General features: G+C 28.8%; 1 protein-coding gene across 1 annotated transcript; it reads right to left on the bottom strand.

Moving 5' to 3' along the window:
• Nucleotides 1–24,532: 24,532 nt before the first annotated feature.
• On the bottom strand, nucleotides 24,533–25,512 carry LOC128870381 (uncharacterized). The gene is made up of 3 exons (XM_054112996.1): nucleotides 25,440–25,512; nucleotides 25,172–25,352; nucleotides 24,533–25,117 (listed from the first exon to the last, which is right to left on the bottom strand). Coding segments are annotated over exons 1-3 (768 nt in total). The 5' UTR covers nucleotides 25,442–25,512.
• Between the last annotated feature and the right edge of the window lie 311 nt (nucleotides 25,513–25,823).

Genomic DNA, 25,823 nt, shown 5'->3' with positions numbered 1-25,823 from the left:
GAAATATAAATACATCACATTTTCTATTATAATAAATGGTACGATATTATGGTAGTGGTATTATAAATAATCTTATAAATAATCTTCCATTTGAGTTACATTCTCCAGGATATAATTATTTAGGACCTGGTACTAATCTTGAATTAAAACTTGAAAAGGATGTAAATCCAATTAATAAATTAGATGAAGCAGCTAAAGAACATGATATTGCATATTCTAAAAGTAATGATATAAAGAAAAGACATGAAGCTGATAAAATTTTAGAGGATAAAGCATGGTCAAGAGTTTCAGCAAAAGATGCTAGTTTATCAGAAAAAGTAAATGCATATTTAAATACTAATGCTATGAAATTTAAAAGAAAAATGGGTATGGGTTTAACAACTCACAATTCATTAACTGAAGAATTGATAAATGTTGACTCTGTTAACGGTTCACAAAGTGAACATAATACAAATGAAAATGAAATTAATTTTATTCCAAAATGTGGACGATATATTAAATATCCAATATCTCTAAATGAAGATCAACAAAAACAAGTTTATGATGCTATGAAAAATAAAACAGATATTACTATAAAATTAGAACCAATTCAATTACAAAGAACTAAAGAAAGTGTAATGAATGAAACATATTTACCATTAACTAGAAAACAAATTAATTCTATAAAAAAACATTTAGATAATAATAAAACTACTTTTAAAATTTTTATATTAAAATTATCTATGTCTCAGTTACAAAGTTTTAATAATGAAAAAATTGGCGGATTTTTACCAGCACTATTACCACTTATTCCAGCAATAGGAGCTGCAGTTACTGCAGGAACAACATTATATAGAGCATATAATGATAAAAAAACTAACGATAAATTATTATATTAGAAGAAAAAATACGTCATAATAAAGCATTAGAAGAAAAAAATATAAAATCTGGTAATGGTATGTTACTTAAAAAATCTGGTAATGGTATGTTACTTAAAAAAAATTTGATTTTGAATTAATTCCAATTAAGCCATTAAGTAATTATGATTTAAAAAAATATGTTAGAAAATTTAATATAGCAAATTTTAGGGGTGTATTCATGAAAGATAGATTACCAGAAAAGATAAAAGATATAGAATGTGGAATAATAAATTTAGATAATAATGATGGTAATGGTACACACTGGGTAGCATATAAAAAATATAATAATCATATTTTTTACTATGATTCCTTTGCTATAAATAAATTACCAATATTAATAGAAAAATATTTCAAAACTAATGAAAATACTGTAATTTTTAATAATAATATTGATCAAGAAATAAATGAAATAATTTGTGGTCATCCATGTTTAAAATTTTTACTTAATTAAATAATGCCGACTATATCATTAGATGGAAATACTTCAATAATTTCATGTAATTTTGATGAACCAATAATTTTAGATAATAAACATATTTCAACAGAGTCAAATGAAGTTAAACATGATTTTGAAATGTGTTTGCTTTATTTTTTTACTTATAATTCTATACCGAACATATCTGAAAAATTAAAAAATAATATTTTACATTATGTTGACTCTGTCATTGGTTCACAAAGTGAACATATTTTCGAAGGAAATGATTCACAAGATAATTTACATACAATTAACAGTGTTAACAAAAAAATTACATTTCCAACTGGTTCATATGAAATAAATGATATAAACAATTTTATAAAAGAGAAAATAAAGGGTATTACTATTAAACCAAATATGACAACATTAAAAGTTGAAATTAAAAGTAATTATATTATTGATTTTACACAAAAAAATTCCATAGCTTCATTACTAGGATTTAGTGAACAAATTATTCAACCTAATACATTAGTATCATCTGATTTACCAGTAAATATTATGAATGTTAATTCTATTAGTTATTAAATGTAATATTGTAGGAGGTAGTTATGAAAATAATAAACATAATAAACAAATATTATTCATGAATTTTTCATTAACGATAAACCTGGTGAAAAAATAAATGAAATACCTAGAAATTTAATATACTATCCAGTAAATACAAATACTATCAGAAACATAACTATTTATATAATATAGTTGATCAGGATAATAATTTAATTGATTTTAGAAAAGAAAAAATTAGTATAAGATTAAATATTAGAAATGTAAATTGATATAAAATTTAAAAAAAATATTTGTTAATAAATTGGAAACAATGGGTGAAATAATACAACAACAACAAAGATTATATCATAAAATAGTAAATGGTGAAAAAATATGTTTATCTATTATAAATGGTAAAAAAATATGTTTTTCATGTTTGGAAGAAACAAATATTTCTAATTTGAATAAGGGGTATTGTAAAAAATGTTACAATCAAAAATTTGCATATCGTAACACATTACCAAGTAGAAATAAAAAAATAGAGTGTGAATGTGGTGTAAATTATACTTTATCAAATAAACAACGTCATTTTAAATCTCAATTTCATATTAAATTTATTAATAATAAAGAAAATAATGAAAAAATTAATGATAAAGATTAATATTCAATTAAGTTTAATAAAATTAATTGGTATTTACATCACACTTTAAAGTATTATAATTTTATATTGTATAAAGACGAGAAGTTAATTTATTTAAAAAAAATTTTTCTATATAAATAAGGAAAAATTAAGTAAAAATATCAACCAAATAAAAATGAATCCATTTAATATTAAAGAATTGAAATCTAAAAATTTAAAAAATTTAAAAAAATATATTAGAGCAAATAAACATATTTTTCAATTGCCAAAATATTGGTACAATAAAAATAAAAATAGTTTATTAAACATAATAAGTGTTTTAATAGAAAAGCATAATAATGATGTTATTCAAAATATATTTCAAAATTTTGATGATTATGATTTTGATATTATTGATATTCAAGAAAAACAATTAAATGGTTCATGTTTTAACAATATGGTTGCTGATTTAGAGTTTACAAATAATGAAGAATTTGATATTGAAAGACATTTAGAATTAATAAAAAGAAATTGTTTCAAATATTTTTTCAAAGGTTTTAAAAAATATAGTAATTTTAAAGTGTCTTTAGGAACAGCGGTAAATATTGTGATTATTGATAAAAAAACTAATAAAATTAAAGAAAGTTATGAATATTGGTATAGATCAGAAATACATTATGTTAATAAATTAAACTATACAAAAGAATTTTATTTAATGATAGAGGAAATAAATAATAAATTCTCAGAAAAATGTACAAAAGGATCTACAGCTAGCTTTGTTAGAATAGTAAAAACACATATTAGTAGAGATAAGTCTCAAATTCTTGCTGGATCATATATTCCATTTACTAATAGAAATTGTGTTAATATTAAAAATACTGATAATAAATGTATTTTATATTGTATTTTATATTCTATTCATCAAGATGAAATTGTTAAAGATCCTCAAAGACCAACAAAATATAAAAAATATCTTGAAGATTTAGAAAATGATGATAAATTTAAAAATCTAAATTTAGAATTTCCATTTATAATTAATGAAGAAAATGTTAAAAAATTAGAAGATTATTTTAATATTACCATGAATTTTTATCATTATGATTCAGAAAAAAATGATGATGAATATTACCAAATTCAATTAATGTATAAAAGTAACTCTTTTCATTATTTCGTTAATGGTTTGCCAAAAAAACATGTTAATATTATATATATAGAAGAAAATATTACAGAAGAAACATACAAATCTCACTTTGTACTACTTAAAAATTTATCTGGATTTTTAAGTGGTAAAATTCATCATCAGCATGAACATCTACATATTTGTAATAAATGTTTTAAACATTTTGAAAAATCTGATGAATTAGAAGAACATAATATATAAAAACATGTTATTTATTAAAAGATGATAATAATATAATACAAAATATAAAGTTACCAAAAGAGGGTGAAAATATTTTAAAATATAAATCTATTGGAGCAGAATTATTTCATCCATATACTTTATATGCTGATTTTGAATGTACTTTGGAAAAAATTAATAAAAAAAAATCTGACAAATGTAAAAATACAATATTACTTCATGAACACATTCCAAATAGTTATGGTATTTATATTATAACACTTATAATAAACAATATATTTCAAAAAATACTTCTAATAGAAAAGTGCTATTGAAATCATTCTTAGATAATTTAATAAAATATGCTAAAGATTATTATGAAGTAAGAAAATTGAATAATATAATTCAGGATAAAGAATCGATATTAAAGTTTGATAATACTAACAATTGTGAAATTTGTGATATTCCATTTTCTGAAGAAAATAAAAAATGTTGGGATCATGACCATACAACTGGTAAATATAGAATGGCTTTATGTAATACATGTAATCTAAAGTTAAAGATGCCAAAATTTTTACCAATTATTATTCATAATTTAAAAGGTTATGATTCAAAATTATTTCTAAAATATTTAGATGAATTTCATCCTGAAACTGAAACTAGTGTTTTAGCAACAAGTACTGAAAAATTTAAACAAATTAAAAAACCAGTTATTGTAGGTGAAACTAAATATTTAAAATGTAAAAACAAAAAATGTAAATATGAGTATAATTTCATAACAAGAGACACCTGTTGTAAATGTGAATCAACAGATTTAGAATTATATACAGTTGCCGAAAAAATAGAATTAAGATTTATAGATTCAATGGAATTTATAAATACTTCATTAGATAAAGCTGTTAAAAATTTATTAGATGTTAATGATATATATTGTGTAACATGTAAGAAAATAAGAAAAATGGATTATGTATCTTATAAAGTTAGTAAAAATACTAAGAATAACATATATGCTTGTAGTACTTGTTCTGTTTGTAATACTAAAAATATAAAATATATTAATTTTGATCATTTAGAAAATTTTAATAATATTTTTAAAGATTTATCATTAAAAGATAAATGTTATTTACTTAGAAAAGGCGTATATCCTTATGAATTTATTGATAATTATAAAAAATTAAGTATAACAGAATTTCCAAATCTTGAAGATTTTAATTCATCATTAAATGGAAATATTAATATTAACGATTATAAATTTGCAAATAAATTTTGCAAACATTTTAATTGTAAAACATTTAGAGACTATCACAACTGGTATTTAAAATTAGATGTTATACTTTTAAGTGATGTATTTGATAATTTTAGAAAAGAATGTTTTAAAAATTATAATTTAGATCCTATACATTATATAAGTTCACCACATTTAAGTAATTCATCTGCTTTAAAATTAACCAAACAAAAATTAGAATTATTAACAGATCAAGATATGTATGAATTTTATGAAAATGGAACTAGAGGTGGAATATCACAAATTGCACATAACTATGCTAAAGCTAATAATTGTTATTATTACGATGATATTGTAGAACAAGTTTATAAATTAAGTAAAGAGGAAGCTTCTCTTAAAGGTATATACGATTCTAAAAAATTAACAAGCTATATTTTATATTTAGATGCAAATAACTTATATGGATGGGCTATGTCACAAAAATTAAGTGTTGGTAATCACGAATGGTTAAATGAAGATGAAATTAAATATTTTTGTAATATTGATAATATTTTAAATAAAGATTTTGATGATGGTGATATTGGATATACATTAGAAGTTGATATAAGTATTCCTCCGGAATTACACAACTTTTATAATGATTATGCTCCAGCACCTCATCATTATGTTCCACAGTTTGAAGATTTATCACCAAATCAAACAGACTTAATTAATAAAGGGATTGGTAGTAAACCAAATGATAAAATTAAAAAATTAATGTGTACGTTGTTACCAAAGAAAAATTATATAATTGATATAAGATTATTAAAAGAATATTTAAATAATGGTGTAATTTTAACTAAAATTCATAGAGGTATTAAATGTAGACAAGAAGCATGGTTAAAAAATTATATTGAAAAAAATACAACACTTAGAAAAGAAGCTAAAAACGATTTTGAAAAAGATTTTTTCAAACTTATGAATAATAGTGTATATGGTAAGCAAATGGAAAATGTTAGAAATAGACTTAATGTTAGAATAGTTAAAACTGAAAAAATTATGAGAAAACTAATAAGTAGAAATACATATCAATCAAGAAAAATAATAGATCATAGCATGTGTGTAGTGTTTGGTAAAAATACAAATATTAAATTAAATAAACCTATCTTTGGAGGTCAAAATATTTTAGATTTATCAAAATTATTAATGTTTAAAATGTATGTACAACTTAAAACTAAATATGGTAATAGAATGAAATTATTAGGAACAGATACTGATTCATTTATTCTTTATTTTGAAGGTAAACATATTGATGATGATTTTGATATTTATTCTGAAATGAAAGATGATCTAGATAATTATGATACCAGTGATTATATAGATAATTTTCCAATTGAAGATTTAAAATCTAATATTAATAAAAAAGTACCAGGAAAATTTAAAGATGAATATAATGGAATACCAATTAGAGAATTTTGTGGACTTAGAAGTAAAATGTATGCATTTAAGACCGATGTTTGTGATAAAAAAGTTTGTAAAGGAATAAAGAAAAATAATATTAAAAAGTTAACAATTGAAGATTATAAGAATTGTTTAATTAATTTAAAAAATAAAAATGAAACTGTTCATAATATTAGATCATATGATAATAAACTATATACTACAGAAGAGAATAAAATAGGATTGTCACCCTATGATGATAAGTTTTATTTCAATAAAAAGTTGAATAATAATGATAACGATAAGTTAAATAAGACTTACAAATTACCCTGGGGACATTATGAAATAGGAAATGTAGGTAACTAAAACGAACCCCTCCTATTTACTATACATTAAATTATTAATTATATTAGATTAAGTTTTTTTTTTAATTTCAAATGAAATATGATGTGAACATATTTTAACGATGTTGAATATTTGAATTTTTATTTTGATTTATTATTTTTGTTTATCATTTATATATGTATGAATTTTTTAAATTATTTTTGAATTATATTTGTTTCAATTTGTAGTTTACTTTCTTCAATATCTGTTTCACTTTCTTCAATATTTAATTGTTTTATATATTCATCTACTTGAATACTTTTATCAATCTTATTATTAGTTTCATCATTTTGTTTAGTAATATTATTTTGATTAATATTGTCTTTATTTTGTAAAACTAAATCTTTAAGATAATTATCAATTAAAATTTGTTTTTCCGAATAACTATCCAATTGTTTTTCTAAACTGTTTTTAAAATTTTCAATATTTGTTTCTATAAAATCTACTTGTTTAGTTATGTTAATAATATCTTGATTTAAATTATTTTCTAATTGTTCTATTTCTTTATATACAACACCAAAAGCTACCACATTATCTTTTTCTTGTTTTTCAACTTCTTTTTGAAGTAGTTGATTTAATTCCATTAATTTACTAATAATATCTTTCATTTGATCACTATTTGAACGAATTTCTTCAACTTCATTTTCTAATGATATTATTCTATTAAGAGAATATTCATTAGATGAATTTATTTCTGAAAAAGATTTTTGTCCAAACTTATCAATTCCCATTTATTAGAAAACAATTTTTTAATTTATTTAAATTTATATGTAATTTAATTAAACAGTTAATACGTTTCCTTCGGAGAGAGTCAACATATTTTCTTCTCTTAGTTCCTCAATAATATTCATAATTTCATTATGTATTTCTGGACTATCATTTCCTGCATTATACTCTCCTAACAACAAATTTAATCTATCTTTTAATTCATTAATATCATTCCAATAAACACGTTCACATTGTGAACGATTCGCAAAACGAACATATTCAGTAGGTAAACTAGTTTTAATTTTAAAATTTTGTAATGATTTTGAAAGATTATTTTTTGAATTTAAACCAGATCCTACTTTTTCTTTTATAATTTTATTTTTAATCAATATTGGTCTAATAAAATTCATATATTTATTTCCAACGCTAGATTTAATACGTTTAGAACTTTTGTCATTATTTTGCATGTAAGCATATGTTGATAATATAATTTCTTCATAATTTTGTAAATCATTATTTGTTACAGCTGTTGATGGTTCTTTTAAAGTTATTAATTCCCATAACCCTTTTGTTCCATTATAAGTTTTATTACTTAAAATAATATCATTATTACTAATTTTTACTTCAGTATTACCAATCCATAAATCTTTTCCATCTTCAGATCTTAGACCAAAAATATTGTCACATAATTTCATATCAGAATTATTTAAATTTAAATATTTCATTGCCATATTTCCAATTTTGTCTGAAATAAATTGTACTGGTGTAGATAACGTTTCATTTGCACTACGCAAAAGAGCGTCTTTTGATGTTGATGGAGTCAACTGTTCGCTTCGTGAACCTGTGCTAGTTGTTGGTGTACTTTCAACTAATTTTTGTTTGTTTGTTTTTCTAATTGGTGATAGTTGCTTTTCGTTAAATTCATTAGTTTGTAAATTCACATTATTGTTAGGTGGTTTATATTCATGTTGTGAATCGTTTCCTTTGGAAGTATATTCACTTTCAGTGTCGTTTCTTTTGGAAACTTGCTTGACATTGTCAAACGGTTTCGACTCCGTTGAAACATGTTCACTTTGTGAATGTCCATCTATTGTTTTTTTATATGATTGATTTGATTGATTTAAATCTACTATTAAATTTTTAAAGCTATCATTTAAATTGTGAACATTAATAACTGATTGATTTAATGGTTGAATAATTGCTTGAAGATCTTCATTAATTTTTTCTTGTTTTATTACTTTGTTTAAATTAAATTGTTGAAGTTTATTTTTTAAGTCTTTTTGTGTTTTAATATATTCTTTTAAAACTTTATCTGATATCATTGTTATTTAATTAAAATAAATTTTAAATATTTTTGAAATGGATAAAGATGAATTTATTGATACTAAAAATAATGATTTTAAAATAGCAAAAGAGTTGCATAAACCAGTAAGAAAAAATTTTGAAAGTAGAAAAATTATTACTAAAGGCATAAATGAACTATGGGCAGCAGATTTACTAATTATGACAACAGTTAATGTTAGAATTAATAGAGGATACAAATATATGCTTAATGTAATTGATACATTTTCTAAATTTGCTTATATAGAGCCATTAAAAAAGAAAGATGGAAAAACAACTTCTGAAGCATTTTTAAATATTATTAAAAAAGCAGGTTGTGCCCCAAAATTACTTCATACAGATTCTGGTAAAAAATTTTTTAATAAACATTTTCAAGAAGTTTTAGATAAATACAATATTAACATGTATCAAACATTTAGTGAAAAGAAATCATCAATTGTAGAAAGATTTAATAGAACCATTAATGAAAAACTAAAAATACGATTTGAAATTCAGAAAAATACTAATTGGATTGATGTAATTGCTAAAATATTATATGAATATAATTACAAAGATGTACATAGAACTATTGGTATGAAACCTTGTGAAGTAAATGAAAAAAATGAACAATTAATTTTTGATAATTGTTTTAAAATTAATAGAAACAATTTAGAAAAACCAGTTTTTAAAATTGGAGAAAAAGTAAGAATTCAGTCACATAAAAAACAATTTGAAAACAAATATAAAAATAATTGGACTCGAGAAATATTTTATATTAGTAAAATTTATCCATCTAATCCAATAACATATTTAATAAGAGATTTAAATTATGAACCAATATTGGGTAAATTTTATAAATTTGAACTTCAAAGAGTTCAAATTTGAAGTTTCAATTATTTTGCGTCCACCCTCTTCTAACGCTAAATACACTTGTAACCATGTTTGACTTTGTCAAACGGTTTCGACAGAGTCGAAACATGTGTTGATGTATAAAAATTGAATATTCTAAATCAAATATTATGCTTATCTTGCAGTTTGTGACTCGTATTCAACAGTATTTCATTTTTTTTGGTTTGTGCTTATGCTTATCTTGCAATTATGCTTATTCTATTTATAGATTGTGAGCAATGTTGATAAGATCAACTGTTTGCTTTGCATACTACTCAACTATAATTACATTATTCAGGGTATACGGTTTAGATGAGTTGGTTAAGCAGTTGGAATTGTAACAATAATTTTGTTGCAAGTTCAAATCTGACTCAAAGACTTTTTTTTGAAAGGTACTTTAAAAAATAAATGTATCCGTTTTTTTTTTTTTTTTTTTTTTTTTTTTTTTTTGAGATAATATAAGCTAAAAAAATGAGTTAAATGTTAAAAACCCCTATATTATAGTTACTCGTAGTTAGTATTTTTAAGGTACTCGTAGTTAATATTTTTAAGGTACTCGTAGTTAATATTTAGGGGTGGACTAAATCGACCCAACTCAAAATTTTTAACTTTTTTTTTGAGATAACATAAGCTAAAAAAATGAGTTAAATGTTAAAAAATGTTAAAATTTTGAGTAACTGTAAGTTAAAAAAATGAGTTAAATGGTAAAAATGTTAAAATTTTGAATTAAAATGATAATAAATGTTAAAATTTTAATATTTTTGAGTTAAAATGATAATAAATGTTAAAATTTTAATATTTTTGATATTGCGTTGTAGTCCGGAATATACATACTACTCATGTGTACATACATAAGTCAAGGTTATTTGGGCATACTTGCATATGTGATATGATGTTCTTGCGCTTGTGCATTATTGTTTTTCATATACAAATGTACATACATACATATGTATGTAAATGCTGTCGAATACATAAACTATAAATTGACATACAATATAAAATAAGTGTTGATTTATCTTAAACCGTTCTTTTTTTCTGAATGCAAATACCTCCTATTGACATGTACATACATATTATGTACTTATGTATATTTCATATACCATCATTTATTTACATATAAAGTATACGTTCATTTATGTACATATGTGTGTAATGAAAAACTTCATGAATTACTTTCAGAACTTTATTAAAATTTATTCGCGTCGCGCGCTTGCACAAAACCTTTTGTTCACAACGCAGGCGCAGAAATAAACGCTCTGCGTATTTATCCTCCCGACGTGACTTGCCATCAATTCTCGGCACAAATTTTTTTTTTCGTTTTTAAATTTTTTTTTTTTTAATGTAATCGTAAAAAAATTTGTAATACATTTTATGTATCCGCTTATCATTTCAAAAGTAACAAAATGGTCAAAAAATAAGCAGTCGAAGAAATAAACGCACCGCCTATTTGTCCTCGCCACATGTTAGACTCGAGTTCAATTCCCGGCGCAAACTTTTTTTTATACATTTTTTTTTTTAAATCGTTTTTTTTTTAATGTAATTGAAAAAAAAAAAATTATGTAATAAATTTTACGTATTCGCTTATTATTTCAAAAATACGAAAATAATATAGTAAAAATTTAATTGGTTTAATGTCGAGGTGAGAAATGTGTTGTGTGTTGAGGTGAAAGATATGTGGTGTTTCTAATTTTTGTGTGGGCAAAAGTCAGTGAGGTGTCTATAAACTCGGTGTGCTAAATGACCTTATTACAAATCTTTCAAATCTCAATTGTACTAAAAAAAGCTCACAGTAACATTTGCACCTTCTCATTGCATTAACATTCTCTGATTTTACAGCGAAATAAAACGCTATTTTCACGTTCTATATTAGTAATTCCCACATAATCAACACGTTCCCTGTCCGCTGAGCCACATATGGTTCAGGAAACGTGCGCCTGATAAGCACTGATACGTTCCTGAGCCATATGTGCGTCAGGGGGTATATAAACCACATATGTTTCATGAACGTGCAGAAGCAAAAATGTCCCTCTACGCTCATGGACCATATGTGTTTCAGGTAGAAATACCCTACATCCGTTTTTTTTAATTATTATCTATACTAATATTATAAAGAGGAAAACTTTGTTTGTTTGTTTGTTTGTTTGTAATGAATAGGCTCAAAAACTACTGGACCGATTTTAAAAATTCTTTCACCATTCGAAAGCTACATCATCCACGAGTAACATGGATTATATTTTAGTTTGGAAATAGGGCTCGAGATATAGGTCAAAACGTGGACCCGGGTAACCTTCGGATGTGTATGTACAATATGGGTATCAAATGGAAGCTGTTGGTGAATGCTTTAGTCCAAAGTATCTTTCAAGCCGCTCCGTGACTAGGGTCTCGAGATAGAGACCAAAACGTGGACCGTAGAATGTGTTTGTACAATATGGATATCAAATTGAAGCTGTTGGTGAATGCTTTAGTACAGAGTATTTTTCATGCCGCTCCGTGACTGGGGTCTCGAGATATAGGTCAAAACGTGGACCCGGGTAACCTTTGGTTGTGTATGTACAATATGGGTATCAAATGGAAGCTGTTGGTGAATGCTTTAGTTCAGAGTATTTCCATCCGCTCCGTGACTAGGGTCTCGAGATAGAAACCAAAACGTGGACCCTAGAATGTGTTTGTACAATATGGATATCAAATGAAAGCTGTTGATAAGTGCTTTAATACGGGGTAATTTACATACCTATTGATGACTAGGGTCTGGAAATATATGCCAAAACGTGGACCCGCGGTGTCTTTGCACCGAATTAAACCAAACTTACACACATTGTTAAGGAGGTATTGAAGATGGTTTCCGTATAGTTTGGATACCTATTGGTAGATAGGGTCTCGAGATATAGGTCAAAACGTGGACAAATGGAAGCTGTTGGTGAATGCTTTAGTTCAGAGTATTTCCATCCGCTCCGTGACAAGGGTCTCGAGATAGAGACCAAAACGTGGACCCTAGAATGTGTTTGTACAATATGGATATCAAATGAAAGCTGTTGATAAGTGCTTTAATACGGGGTAATTTTCATACCTATTGATGACTAGGGTCTCGAAATATATGCCAAAACGTGGACCCGCCGTGTCTTTGAACCGAATTAAACCAAACTTACACACATTGTTAAGTAGGTATTGAAGATGATTTCCGTATAGTTTGAATACCTATTGGTAGATAGGGCCTTGAGATATAGGTCAAAACGTGGACTCGGGTAACCTTCGGACGTGTATGTACAATATGGGTATCAAATGGAAGCTGTTGGAGAATGCTTTATAACAGAGTATTTTTCATGCCGCTCCGTGACTGGGGTCTCGAGATATAGGGCAAAACGTGGACCCGGGTAACCTTTGGTTGTGTATGTACAATATGGGTATCAAATGAAAGCTGTTGATAAGTGCTTTAATACGGGGTAATTTTCATACCTATTGATGACTAGGGTCTCGAAATATATGCCAAAACGTGGACCCGCCGTGTCTTTGCACCGAATTAAACCAAACTTACGCACATTGTTAAGTAAGTATTGAAAATGGGTTTCGTAAAGTTTGGTTGTAATTCGGAGTAGTGGCAACGGGTACAGCGTTCTTTTGAACCAGCCATAATGTCGTTTACTTTTTTAATGCTTGGGGCGGAACTGAACTGTCAAATTGACAGTGTGAGTTACAATGTGTCAATATTTCTTTCTGATTTGGATGCCATAAGGAAAAAACGTAAGTGATGATTTGAAATTTAAAAACAATCTTCTTTTTTCCTGATTTTCAATTTATATTTTATATTTACTCAAAAACAAATAGAAAAACAAAAAATATTGTTTATGCCAAAGCGCTTGAATAAAGAATAAAGAAATAAATAATATGAAAATCATATATTTTCTGTTCTAAACCATATCTATTCTATTTTAGTGTGCCCAGCGAAGGGGGCCGGGTTTGCTAGTAATTCATAATTTTCGGCACAATTCTGTGCCTTTCAATGCGCACGGATTCCTTTTTAGCATTTTTAGCGAATCGTATGCGAACAACCGCGTATGTATTGTACATATACCGTATTTTCCTGAAGGGTAAGGAGTAGGCGGCCACAGCGAACGGTTGCTGTTTTTTATATGCCCTGTGTCAAGTGTGCGCAGAAGCTTGTGTTCTGCGCTTGTTAGAATGGTGGTAGCTTGTATTTATATTTATACGCATATGTGTGTCTGCGCGTTTGGGATACAGTACACTAGACAGGGCTGGTTTACTGGGGCGGCAGCCCTTGGTCGGGAAAACCCGAACCATTCCGGTAACGTAGAACCGGCTGTCTAGTGTACTGTATCCCAAACGCGCAGACACACATATGTGTATAAATATAAATACAAGCTACCACCATTCTAACAAGCGCAGAACACAAGCTTCTGCGCACACTTGACACAGGGCATATAAAAAACAACAACCGTTTGCTGTGGCCGCCTACTCCTTACCCTACAGGAAAATACGGTATATGTATAATCATACATACGCAGTTGTTCGCACACGATTCGCTAAAAATGCAAAAAAGTAATCCGGGCGCATTCAAAGGCACAGCATTGTGCCGAAAAGTATGAAGTATGAAGCTTAAACAAAACTGCCCCATAATATACTTATATACCTTTTTAGACCTTTTGTATGAAGTGTAACTTATTATTTGGTATATGAATACTTATGTATATTAATGTCGAGTGTTAAGTGTTAAAGCTTTGAAATAAAAAGTACATATTGCTTGAAGAATTTTGGTTAAAAATTTTGAGACAATGTTGTTATGAACAATACTGCACATCAACACAACTCACAGAAGCTTCAGTGATTTCTTCAATATTAAATGTTTGGCACTTTGTGCTTCATGGGCCTGTCTGCACAGTAGCCTACAAAAAAACCGCACTCTTATTTTACAGTAAGTTTATTTCTTTGCTGCTAATATGCATAGGTATGCTTTTATGCACTTTTTATCAATTAGAGAACCACATACGTAAAGGAAATGTCGACTTAATATTTATATACCACGCGAGAACTAAAAATACCACCCTACAAGACAGTGCTGAGTACTTTCGCCAAAAATTCCAACACATTGACAAATATTTTATTAGTCCCTAATACATGCGCATTGACAAATTGAAAATTGTCGAATGAGCAAAAGAGATAACTAAATGTGAAACTCTTTTGCTCGTGAAAGGGCTGTTGAAATGCTCCTTTTTTATACTATTCGTCAGTAATGCCACAACGGGAGAAACATTGATTGGGTATTTTTTAAAACAAAAATTGGGAATTTACAGTTTCCTTATTTTAATTGATGTAGATACATATAAGTATAAAAAATTAAGCACACTTAGTATAAAATACATAAATAAGCAAAAAATTAAAAAAACATACATATTTAAATACAAAAACCAACTCTCAGTTTTCAATAGAATTACATGTATTCAAAATGTATTCAGGAAAGTGTGATTGAATTTGACAGTGGTCTCATAAAAATTATATTATAACCGAAAAAACATATTATATAATATTTTAAAACAATTAATTAATATATATGTATTACATTTAAATCGCGAAATTTTTCCTTTAACGTAAAAACGAACTGTTTTCGTCAATTTTTTTGTTTTTGCTCTATTTCTGGCAGCACGCCATTCCGACTATTAGTTGTTCCCAGGAATTGGCAATACTAAGAAGTATTGAAAGGAATTTCTAGGTGCGCTTTCAAATGAAAAGCGCATCTAGTTATTCATAATTGTAAAAATTTTCCTCGTGGAAGGCGGTTGTGTTTTTTGTGATACGAGTATTATTTAAAATATTACAGTGAAAAGTGGATTGTGAATAAATCGAGTGTAAATCAGGTATGCACATTTAAATTCTAACCAAATGTTATTTTATCGTGGTTTCATAAGCATTTTGGTAAAATAAGAATTTTTAACGTTCTACATTACCGGATTTATATCCGGCCATGGACTGCACTTCAGCAGTATTCTCCGTATATGTATGTAGAATGCTTCCCTACAAGGCACCTGACTATCATATTAGCACTCATATTATCATCATCACTATCCTCATCCAACTACACATTTTTGTTCTAGCCGTGGGAAAGTTCTGATAGTTTCCCCTTGTCGGTGTGATATTCTATCTCTCTTTTAACAATAGCAATTTCTTATAACTGAAAAATATATCTGCCCTGCTCTAAAGGCATTCTAAACTCCTCATTGTTGTCATCACAAACTCATCAGCACAAATGGCCTAAACTCCTCATTGTTGTCATCATAAACTCATCAGCACAAATGGCCTAAACTCCTCATTGTTGTCATCATAAACTCATCAGCACAAATGGCCTAAACTCCTCATTGTTGTCATCATAAACTCATCAGCACAAATGGCCTAAACTCCTCATTGTTGTCATCAGAAACTCATCAGCACAAATGGCCTAAACTCCTCATTGTTGTCATCATAAACTCATCAGCACAAATGGCCTAAACTCCTTATTCGAAATTTCACGACGAAAACGAAATTACATTTATATTATTACATTCATTTATTGTTTACAAACTAATTATTATAAAATTTTATATTATATATTTACATATTTAAATTTATTCTAATAATATATATTTTTCATTTCGTGTTTACAAATTAAGAATTTTCATTTACATATTTACAGATTTAAAGATTTTACATATTTACAGATTAAAAGACTTAACGTATTTAAAGATTTTACATTTTTACAGATTTCAAGATTTCAAGATTTTACATATTTACAAATTTCAAGAATTTACAAATTTACAGATTTGAAGATTTTACATATTTACACATTTAAAGTTTTTCTATTAATATATTGTATTTTTTTAGGTTACACCTATTGTGGCTTAAACGAACATACTTCCTAATAGCGCCTTGTACATCTTCTTTTATTTTTTCTGAAAAGAGGTCTAATAAATGAAATAATTGTTAGCAACTCGTAGGTATTCTTCTTTTTGCTATGTACTTACCAAATATAAGTTCGACCGCCTTAAGTCTAAGAAGTGGAATCTTTCCTGCCCTTCCTTCTAAGTTGAAGCTGTACATGGCGTCATCTGTGAATAGATAACGCATAACCCCGTCAACCGTCCCTTTCGTGCCTTTTGATCTTGCCAGAAGCCCAATCTACATATGGAAGTAAAAGTGTTATTTTCAAATTATACTAGCATTCATTTTATTATGTTACCATTGCGTCGGCGTAAGCTTTATTTATCAGCTTGGCTTCAACAGCCTGCTCTTGCTCCACCGATAATACGGGAAACACAGCAGCGAGTTCCATGGACTCCTCGCTTTCCGCGTCCCCGGTGATGCGACTGACAGACTGTTGAACCCTAGCTGTCAGCACTTTGCATTCGCGCAACAGCTTACTTTGCGCTTGCACCTCACCACGTTCCGGAATCTGAAAAGGGAAATTTCGATGTTACAAACGAAATATATAGTACATATGGTGAAAGTCTGTTATTACCTTATCGAAAATGGCACTTTGTTTGTCAGCTACTTGGCCAGCAACGCCCAGTTGACGGGTCTCGACGCTATCCAGTTTCGCCAATATTTGGTCCTGGCATATCTGGATAGCGCTTAACTCAGCTATTATTGCCGCGTGTCTGCCTTTAGATGACGACACATGTTTGGGAAGAGCAGGCTTTTTTGGTGGAGAGCGCTCGTCATGGGGACATTCCACCCCAAATTGAAGCCTTCGAATTTTTATTTCTGAAATAAAATAAGAATATATAAAACCACAAATAAAAGTACATAAAACTGTACCGTCATTTTCTTGCCACTGACTTATTTCCACTTCTGAACATATTTCGTCGAATATATCCTGATCCGACTCCATTTAATATTATCTTAAAAAATCGTTAAAAAGATGATGTAGTATGGGTAAAAGTAAATATTTTCCTTCAAAAGGAATACAAAAATATTTATAACTAATGTCTTCTATATTTACATCTACTTCTATTTCATTTAATACACTACTTAATAAAATGCCGAGACCAGTTGAGGAGTGCAACGGTTCTTCAAAATAGTTATCAGAGTTCGCTAAACGGAAAGCTTTAAAGACATTTGTTTGTAATTTTTTGCCTATAACTTTAACAGGTCCTATTTTGTTGCTAAAGCAAAAACTATCTTTCTCTTTGTTAAAATCTATATTAAACTCGCCTATCTTGGAACTTTTGTTGGGATCTGCATGTAGGGTTTGGCGTTCAAGTGTCCTAAAATAAATTTGTTGTAAAATCTTATTTGGTTTATTTATCAATTTTTTTAAATGCTACATATAATTTTCAAATTTATAAGCAGAAAAACTATCTAAAGAACCATACTGTTTTACGCAATCTGGCAAGTGCAGCAAATTGTGTACGTTAAAGCTTATTAAATAGTCGCCATATAAATGCCCAAACAACATTACAAATTCTTTTAAAATTTCATTTGCGACATTCAATTCTACCTTATAAGACTTTTCACAAGAAAGAAGCCGAATGCCAGCATGCAATAAAGTAAAATGGTAGCACAAATCGCCTGATATGCAATCTTTTAAAACAAATATTCCCGTATATAATAAAAATTGTCTAAATTCCGTAGACTTCCAATTGCCTATTTCATCAAGATTCCTGGATATTCTGCAAAACTCCGAAGGAACAAAACTTGAGAGGTAATCCAATTTCGCATTCATTTTTGTTACATTGCCCCTTTTAATAAGCCATTGGAGTATTTTTTTCATTATACCTAAATCTACCAAATGCATTGGATCCAAGGGAAATTGTGAAACTATACCGATATTTGCAGATTCTAACAAACTTGCATGTTGTCTATACTCTAAACTATGATTAGATGTAGGTTATCATTTATCTATTTTTAAAAGAGTCATCTGTTCTTAGTTGGCCTACTGTTTTAGAAAAGCTAACTCTTCTTTGGCTATACTGATTTTCGCATATGCACTTTGGACAACTATTTCTGCCGGTATGCGATTTAACGCTCGTTACAAAGGCACGAGCTGGAGAGTCACAGGTGAAAGCCCTAATTTCAAATTGTTTTAATGTTTCATTAGGGCCTACTTTCAATCCATTCTCTCTTAAAAATATTATTTCCTCACAAAACTGCTTCAAAAATGCATCAATATTGTGGGGTTTACCCATGCCTGAAAAGCATCCAATGATGAAAGGGTCCTCTTTAGGAAAATCTACAACAGAACCTAAAATTGGCCATAATGTCCGATTCGAACTTTTAAATACTTTCAGACCATCAATTCCAACGTCTATGTAAACCTTATCTACATCTTTCAAATATTCAAAACTTTTTGATTTAAAAAAAAACTGAATTCCCAAAAAAAGTAACTCACCTCCTGCTATTGTTACAATATCTACTGTTTCTCGACTAGTACCTAAAAGAGTTTTAGCGGATAAAGGTATTCCTTCAACCCCAACCTTCTTCAATGTTTGCAGTAAGTCAGTCAATGGACTTTGTGTTATATTATTTCTAACAGCCCATGCTTTTAGCTCAATATTTCGGTCATAAGTTGGAGTTGCATTTTCTAACCTATCTTCTAATTCTCCAAAGTCAAATAAAAATCCCTCGTCATCACTACTACTATCTGAAAAGTTTGCGTTTGATACAGAAATATTTTGAAGACCGGCGGCTTTACTGATACTAGGCATATCTTCATTAGAACAATCTACTCTATTACTATTACTGCTATTGGTATCAACTTCCATTTGATGAGCAAGTTCGTTCAGTTTTCTCTGTTTTGCAACTGACGCTTTAAACAGTATATTCTCCTTGCTCATCAAGTTGGCAAGAGTTTTTTTTATTTATGCTCATAATTTTAACTAAAATATTGTATGTTAAATTTGAGTTAGTATTTAACTACTTAAAATAAAGCTATTAATTTACATTGCCTTATTTATAACTTGCAACTTAAATTTTGATTGTAGACAAATTTATTTCGTGTATGATCTGAAAAAAAAGAAAATTTTTGTTAGTTAGTATTTAACTACTTAAGTTTATGTTAGTAATTTACAATACCTTATTTAAAGTTCACGTTATATTTTACTTGACGACAAATTGCCGCTTTTATTTAATGTACAATATAATCTTCTGAAAAAAATAACATTTTTATTATTTCTATATTATTATTTCATTATTATTATATTACTATTTTTATATTATTATATTTATTATTTTTACTTTTTATGAAAATATTATTTTATCGCACTTTTCACTATTTGGAACAAAATATCACAATTTGTTCAGAGCAGCCACAAAACTGCAACTTCACTCTTTGTTCTTGTTTTTGTTGTAGCAGCATAAGCATTCTCCTTACATATACGGAGAATACTGCTGAAGCCCATGGCCGGATATAAATCCGGTAACGTAGAACGTTAAAAATTCTTATTTTACCAAAATGCTTATAAAACCACGATAAAATAACATTTGGTTAGAATTTAAATATACATACCTGATTTACACTCGATTTTTTTCACAATACACATTTCACAATCACAAAAAACACAACCGCCTTCCACGAGTAATATGAATAATTATGAATAACTAGATGCGCTTTTCGTTTGAAAGCGCACCTAGAAATTCCTTTCAATACTTCTTAGTATTGCCAATTCCTGGGAACAACTAATAGTCGGAATGGCGTGCTGCCAGAAATAGAGCAAAAACAAAAAAATTGACGAAAACAGTTCGTTTTTACGTTAAAGGAAAAATTTCGCGATTTAAATGTAATACATATAATTAATTGTTTTAAAATATTATATAATATGTTTTTTCGGTTATAATATAATTTTTATGAGACCACTGTCAAATTCAATCACACTTTCCTGAATACATTTTGAATACATGTAATTCTATTGAAAACTGAGAGTTGGTTTTTGTATTTAAATATGTATGTTTTTTTAATTTTTTGCTTATTTATGTATTTTATACTGAGTGTGCTTATTTTTTTATACTTATATGTATCTACATCAATTAAAATAAGGAAACTGTAAATTCCCAATTTTTGTTTTAAAAAATACCCAATCAATATTTCTCCCGTTGTGGCATTACTGACGAATAGTATAAAAAAGGAGCATTTCAACAGCCCTTTCACGAGAAAAAGAGTTTCACATTTAGTTATCTCTTTTGCTCATTCGACAATTTTCAATTTGTCAATGCGCATGTATTAGGGACTAATAAAATATTTGTCAATGTGTTGGAATTTTTGGCGAAAGTACTCAGCACTGTCTTGTAGGGCTTATGCTGCTACAACAAAAACAACAACAACGTGTGAAGTTGCAGTTTTGTGGCTGCTCTGAAGAAATTGTGATATTTTGTTCAAAATAGTGAAAATTGGGATAAAATAATATTTTCATAAAAAGTAAAAATAATAAATATAATATAAAAATAATAATAATAATGAAATAATAATATAGTAATAATAAAAATTTTATTTTTTTCAGAAGATTATACATTAAATAAAAGCGGCAATTTGTCATCAAGGAAAATATAATGTGAACTTTAAATAAGGTATTGTAAATTACTAACATAAACTTAAGTAGTTAAATACTAACTAACAAAAATTTTCTTTTTTTTCAAATCATACACGAAATAAATTTGTCTACAATCAAAATTTAAGTTGCAACAACAAAAGTGCATTGACTGACTTACTGCAAACATTGAAGAAGGTTGGGGTTGAAGGAATACCTTTATCCGCTAAAACTCTATTAGTTTTTTCAGTTTTTTTTAAATCAAAAATTTTTGAATATTTGAAAGATGTAGATAAGGTTTATATAGACGTTGGAATTGATGATCTGAAAGTATTTAAAAGTTCGAATCGGACATTATGGCCAATTTTAGGTTCTGTTGTAGGATTTCCTTATAAATGTGAAAATTATTATACACAATAGATGTATCCAAAAAAAATATATTAATAGAAAAACTTTAAATCTGTAAATTTGTAAAATCTGTAAATATGTAAAATCTTTAAATCTGTAAATATGTAAATGAAAATTCCTAGTTTGTAAACAAGAAATGAAAAATATATCATTAGAATAAATTTAAATATGTAAATATATTATATAATATAAAATTTTAAAATACTTAGTTTGTAAACAATAAATGAATATAATAATATAAATGTAATGTCGTTTTCGTCGTGTAATTTCGAGTGAGGAGTTTAGGCCATTTGTGCTGATGAGTTTGTAATGACAGCAATGAGGAGTTTAGGCCATTTGTGCTGATGAGTTTGTGATGAGAACAATGAGGAGTTTAGGCCATTTGTGCTGATGAGTTTGTGATGACAACAATGAGGAGTTTAGTATGCCTTTAGATCAGGGCAGATATATTTTTCAGTTATAAGAAATTGCTATTGATAAAAGAGAACTTTCCCACGGCTAGCACAAAAATGTGTAGTTGGATGAGGATAGTGATGATGATAATATGAGTGCTTATATGATAGTCAGCTGTCTTGTAGGGTAGTTACATAAATATAAGGGTGCATACATACATACGGAGACGCGGCCACCGACATGACAAAAATTCAAGATTTATCAAATATTGGCAAATAATTTCAATTCTACAAGAAATATTGCAATATTGACTATTTTCGGATGGTCGAGAAAATTGGCATATGGGCGGCTCGTTTTATGAATGAAAGTACTTTGCTCTTAGAAATATATGATATATAGTATGAGCTCGAAATTATGAATGAATTTTTTGTTTTTGTGCCATATAATATTCCTAATGGTTCAGCGCCGTCGCGACTAAAAGAATCATGGCCGCTGCGACTGCGTATTCCAATGTATTTTGTTTTTGAAGCCGCTAGGCTCAGATTTTGGGTTGGGACGACATACGCATGTGTGGCATGAAGTGAGAGCGCTGTTTTTGTTGTGTTCTAGAACATTTTGGAATGCGTGGTGGCAAAGCGGTCATTGCGTTGCGGTTGCTGCTGCTTTTACGCCTATGAAATTATTTTGTTTTTGTAAGTACAGTATTAGGAATATTCACTGGCGGTAGACAAAAGTACACGGAAGGAAGAAGGGAGCGCTGTGCTCGCGCATATATGTATGTATGCATGTATGTATGTATGAACGTGCATGGATGTAGTTACATATGAATACAATTATTTTGTAGGAAGTGTAGAAGACAAGTAGGTATGTGTATATGTAAGCATGCTAGGAGTTAAAGGGGGTATATATACATACACACCTACATAGACTTTAGAGCAGAATTGGTTAAAAAGAAACTCGTTCAGTATAATACTATCAGGCATGTTCTGAAAATCGCGCGATTTCAATTCGGATCCGAAATGGCAATTCGTACGATTTTGTTTTGGGTGTTCTGTAATTCGTCCGATTTCATTTAAATTCGAATTTAAGTTCGAAACAGCTGATTTCTCTTTGGCAATTAAACAAACCAAATGACAAAAGAATTCGTTGGCAAAAAATACGAAATAATTTCAAAATAAACGGATTTAATTAAAAAATTATCATGTTTTTTATGGCAGCTTATGTGTTAAACGAACAGGAGCAAGATTACCAAAGTAGAATAGATAGGCGGCGTTTAAGAGACCATTCGAATCCTCTCAGTGCACCGGAATCTACGTAAGATTAGAAATGGTTATACTTTGTGGCATTCATTAAGTTTTTCTACTTTAGATTTGTTTCCAACTATCGCCTAAACAAGTACGCTTTTTTAGAAGTGCTGAATGAAGTAAAATCTTTCGTCAAGGAAACGTCCATACCTATTTTATTAAAGCTGGCAGCAAGTCTTAGGTTTTTCGCAGAAGGTTCCTATCAACGTTCCGTCGGAAAGGATACAGATATTGCTATGGGTAGAAGCACAGTCTCAAAAATATTATCCGAAATGATCAATGCTTTGGAAAATGTTCTGTGTCCTAAGTGGATTAAGCTGAAAATGTCTGAAGAGGATTCTAGAAAATCAAAACTTCATTTTGTAGAAAAATTCGGTATTCCAGGAGTAATAGGGTGTATTGATGGAACACATGTGGCTCTGATTAAACCTTTTGAGAACGAGCATCTATTTTTTAACCGAAAAGGATTTTTTAGCATAAACGCAATGATTGTAAGAATGCATTTAAATTGCGTTTCTAAAATTTAAAATTTTCTGCCTTTGTTTTACAGATTTGTGATTTTGATATGATAATAAGAGCAGTAGATGCAACTCGGCCTGGTGCAAGCCATGACGCTTTCGTATTTAGTATGAGCAGTGCAAAACACTATTACCTATCGCAGTATGAAGCTGGTGACCGAGGGTCTTGGCTACTGGGAGATTCTGGTTTTGGTATAGAGCCATTTCTACTGACTCCATATAGAAACCCAGGCCCAAGATCAGCAGAACACAGATTTAACCAGCAGCATGCAAAAGCACGTAACATCGTTGAGCGTGTTATAGGAGTATTAAAAAGTCGGTTTTGTTGTTTGAAAACTACCCTGCCATATACGCCGCAAAAGGTAGTGAAGATAATAAATGTTTGTTGCGCACTACATAACATATGTAGGAGTAATCAAATAGATGACATTGAAACAGAAACCGTATTAGAAAACAATCCAATTGATGAGGAAATTGCTGAAAATTAGGAAAACAGTAGATTATATAGTGTTGGCAGAAATATAAGAGACTCTATTGCTAGAAATGTAATATTATGAAACATAAAATTTATTCATATTAAAAGTAAATAATTAATTAAAAATAAATATTATATACATAACAGTTCAATAAGATTCTTTTATATTTATTTTTTAGTCTCTATCTCAAGCATTTTAGTTTTAATATTAACTGTTTCCTGTTGCAACTGCTCCATTTTTAGGTAATGTCTTTGCTTTTGCTCTATACTTTGAGTCTTCAAGCGATTTTGCTCTGCCAGCAATTCATTTTGTTTCTCAACAGCACGACAAAGTCGTCGAATCTCTTCCCTTTCATCTTCCTGCGATTTTGCAATCTTGTGTTGGTTTTCGCAAATGTTATCTAAAGTGGTGGATATTTTCTCCATACAACTAGATTGCGTTGCCATACACGACTGAAGGCTGTCCTGCGTTGACACTCGTGGCCTTTTTGCAGCTCTCGGGGTAGCCACCGCTTCCCTACTTGTTTGGGGACGTTCTTCCTCAGATTCGATAGCGCTATTATTTTCTTCTGTCCCAAAGCTTCTAGAATGGCGTATGCCCTCAACGGCTGCAAAAATTCCACAAGTTCTTGCAACACATTCTTCGTTGCTCGTCAGTACATGCTTATTAAAGGGTCCACCTCCTGTTGCCCTCGATTCTAGATTGTTATGGGCAACCTTTTTCCGAATGCACCCCTTCCAGTCAGACCATATCTTGAAAAAAGACAACTCAAAAATATTTATTTTAATATTTGACTAAATACTTACTTTTTTCCATCCATTAACATCTTTTTGGGGCAGCCCTTCTGCATTTAGCAGCGTCGTTAGCTCTTTCCACTTTTCCTCAACAGCAACTCTGTCGCCCTTCGAAAAATTCTTCGCCAAATCTGGATGAGATTCCATAAACTCGACTAAAATTAGCTCTTGCTTGGAGTTCTTGTGTTTTCCCCTAAAAGTTTTTGAATAAGTTTTAAATATTTTAAATAAACACTTTTATTTACATAAATATATGCAGTTATTTTGAGTAAATACTCACATTTTGATAAATTTATTTCAACAAACAGTTTATAAGAATGTCACAAACCGCTAACGTTTAAGTTGCCGAAAATAAAACTGGAAAATTTTAACGATTTCGATTTCCAGAACAGGGTGAAAAAACGATTTGCTGATGTTCGAAAAAAACGAAAACGGAACGATTTACAGAACATGTCAAACGATTTGAAAACGGAAAATGCGAAAATATTGCCCGAAAACGATTTGCAGAACATGCCTGTATAGTATGTATTTGATTTCTTGTAAGAATGTGCTGTAACATGTGAATAAATATTTATGTACATAAACCAATGTTATTTCGGCATGCATGAAAACATATATGTACATTTGAAAGGAAGATGCTGTTGTTGCCCTTGTGCATTATGGT

The sequence above is a fragment of the Anastrepha ludens genome, chromosome X (assembly GCF_028408465.1).
Source record: "Anastrepha ludens isolate Willacy chromosome X, idAnaLude1.1, whole genome shotgun sequence".
Classification (NCBI taxonomy): Eukaryota; Metazoa; Arthropoda; class Insecta; order Diptera; family Tephritidae; genus Anastrepha; species Anastrepha ludens.
This window is presented reverse-complemented; position numbering and strand designations above follow the sequence as displayed.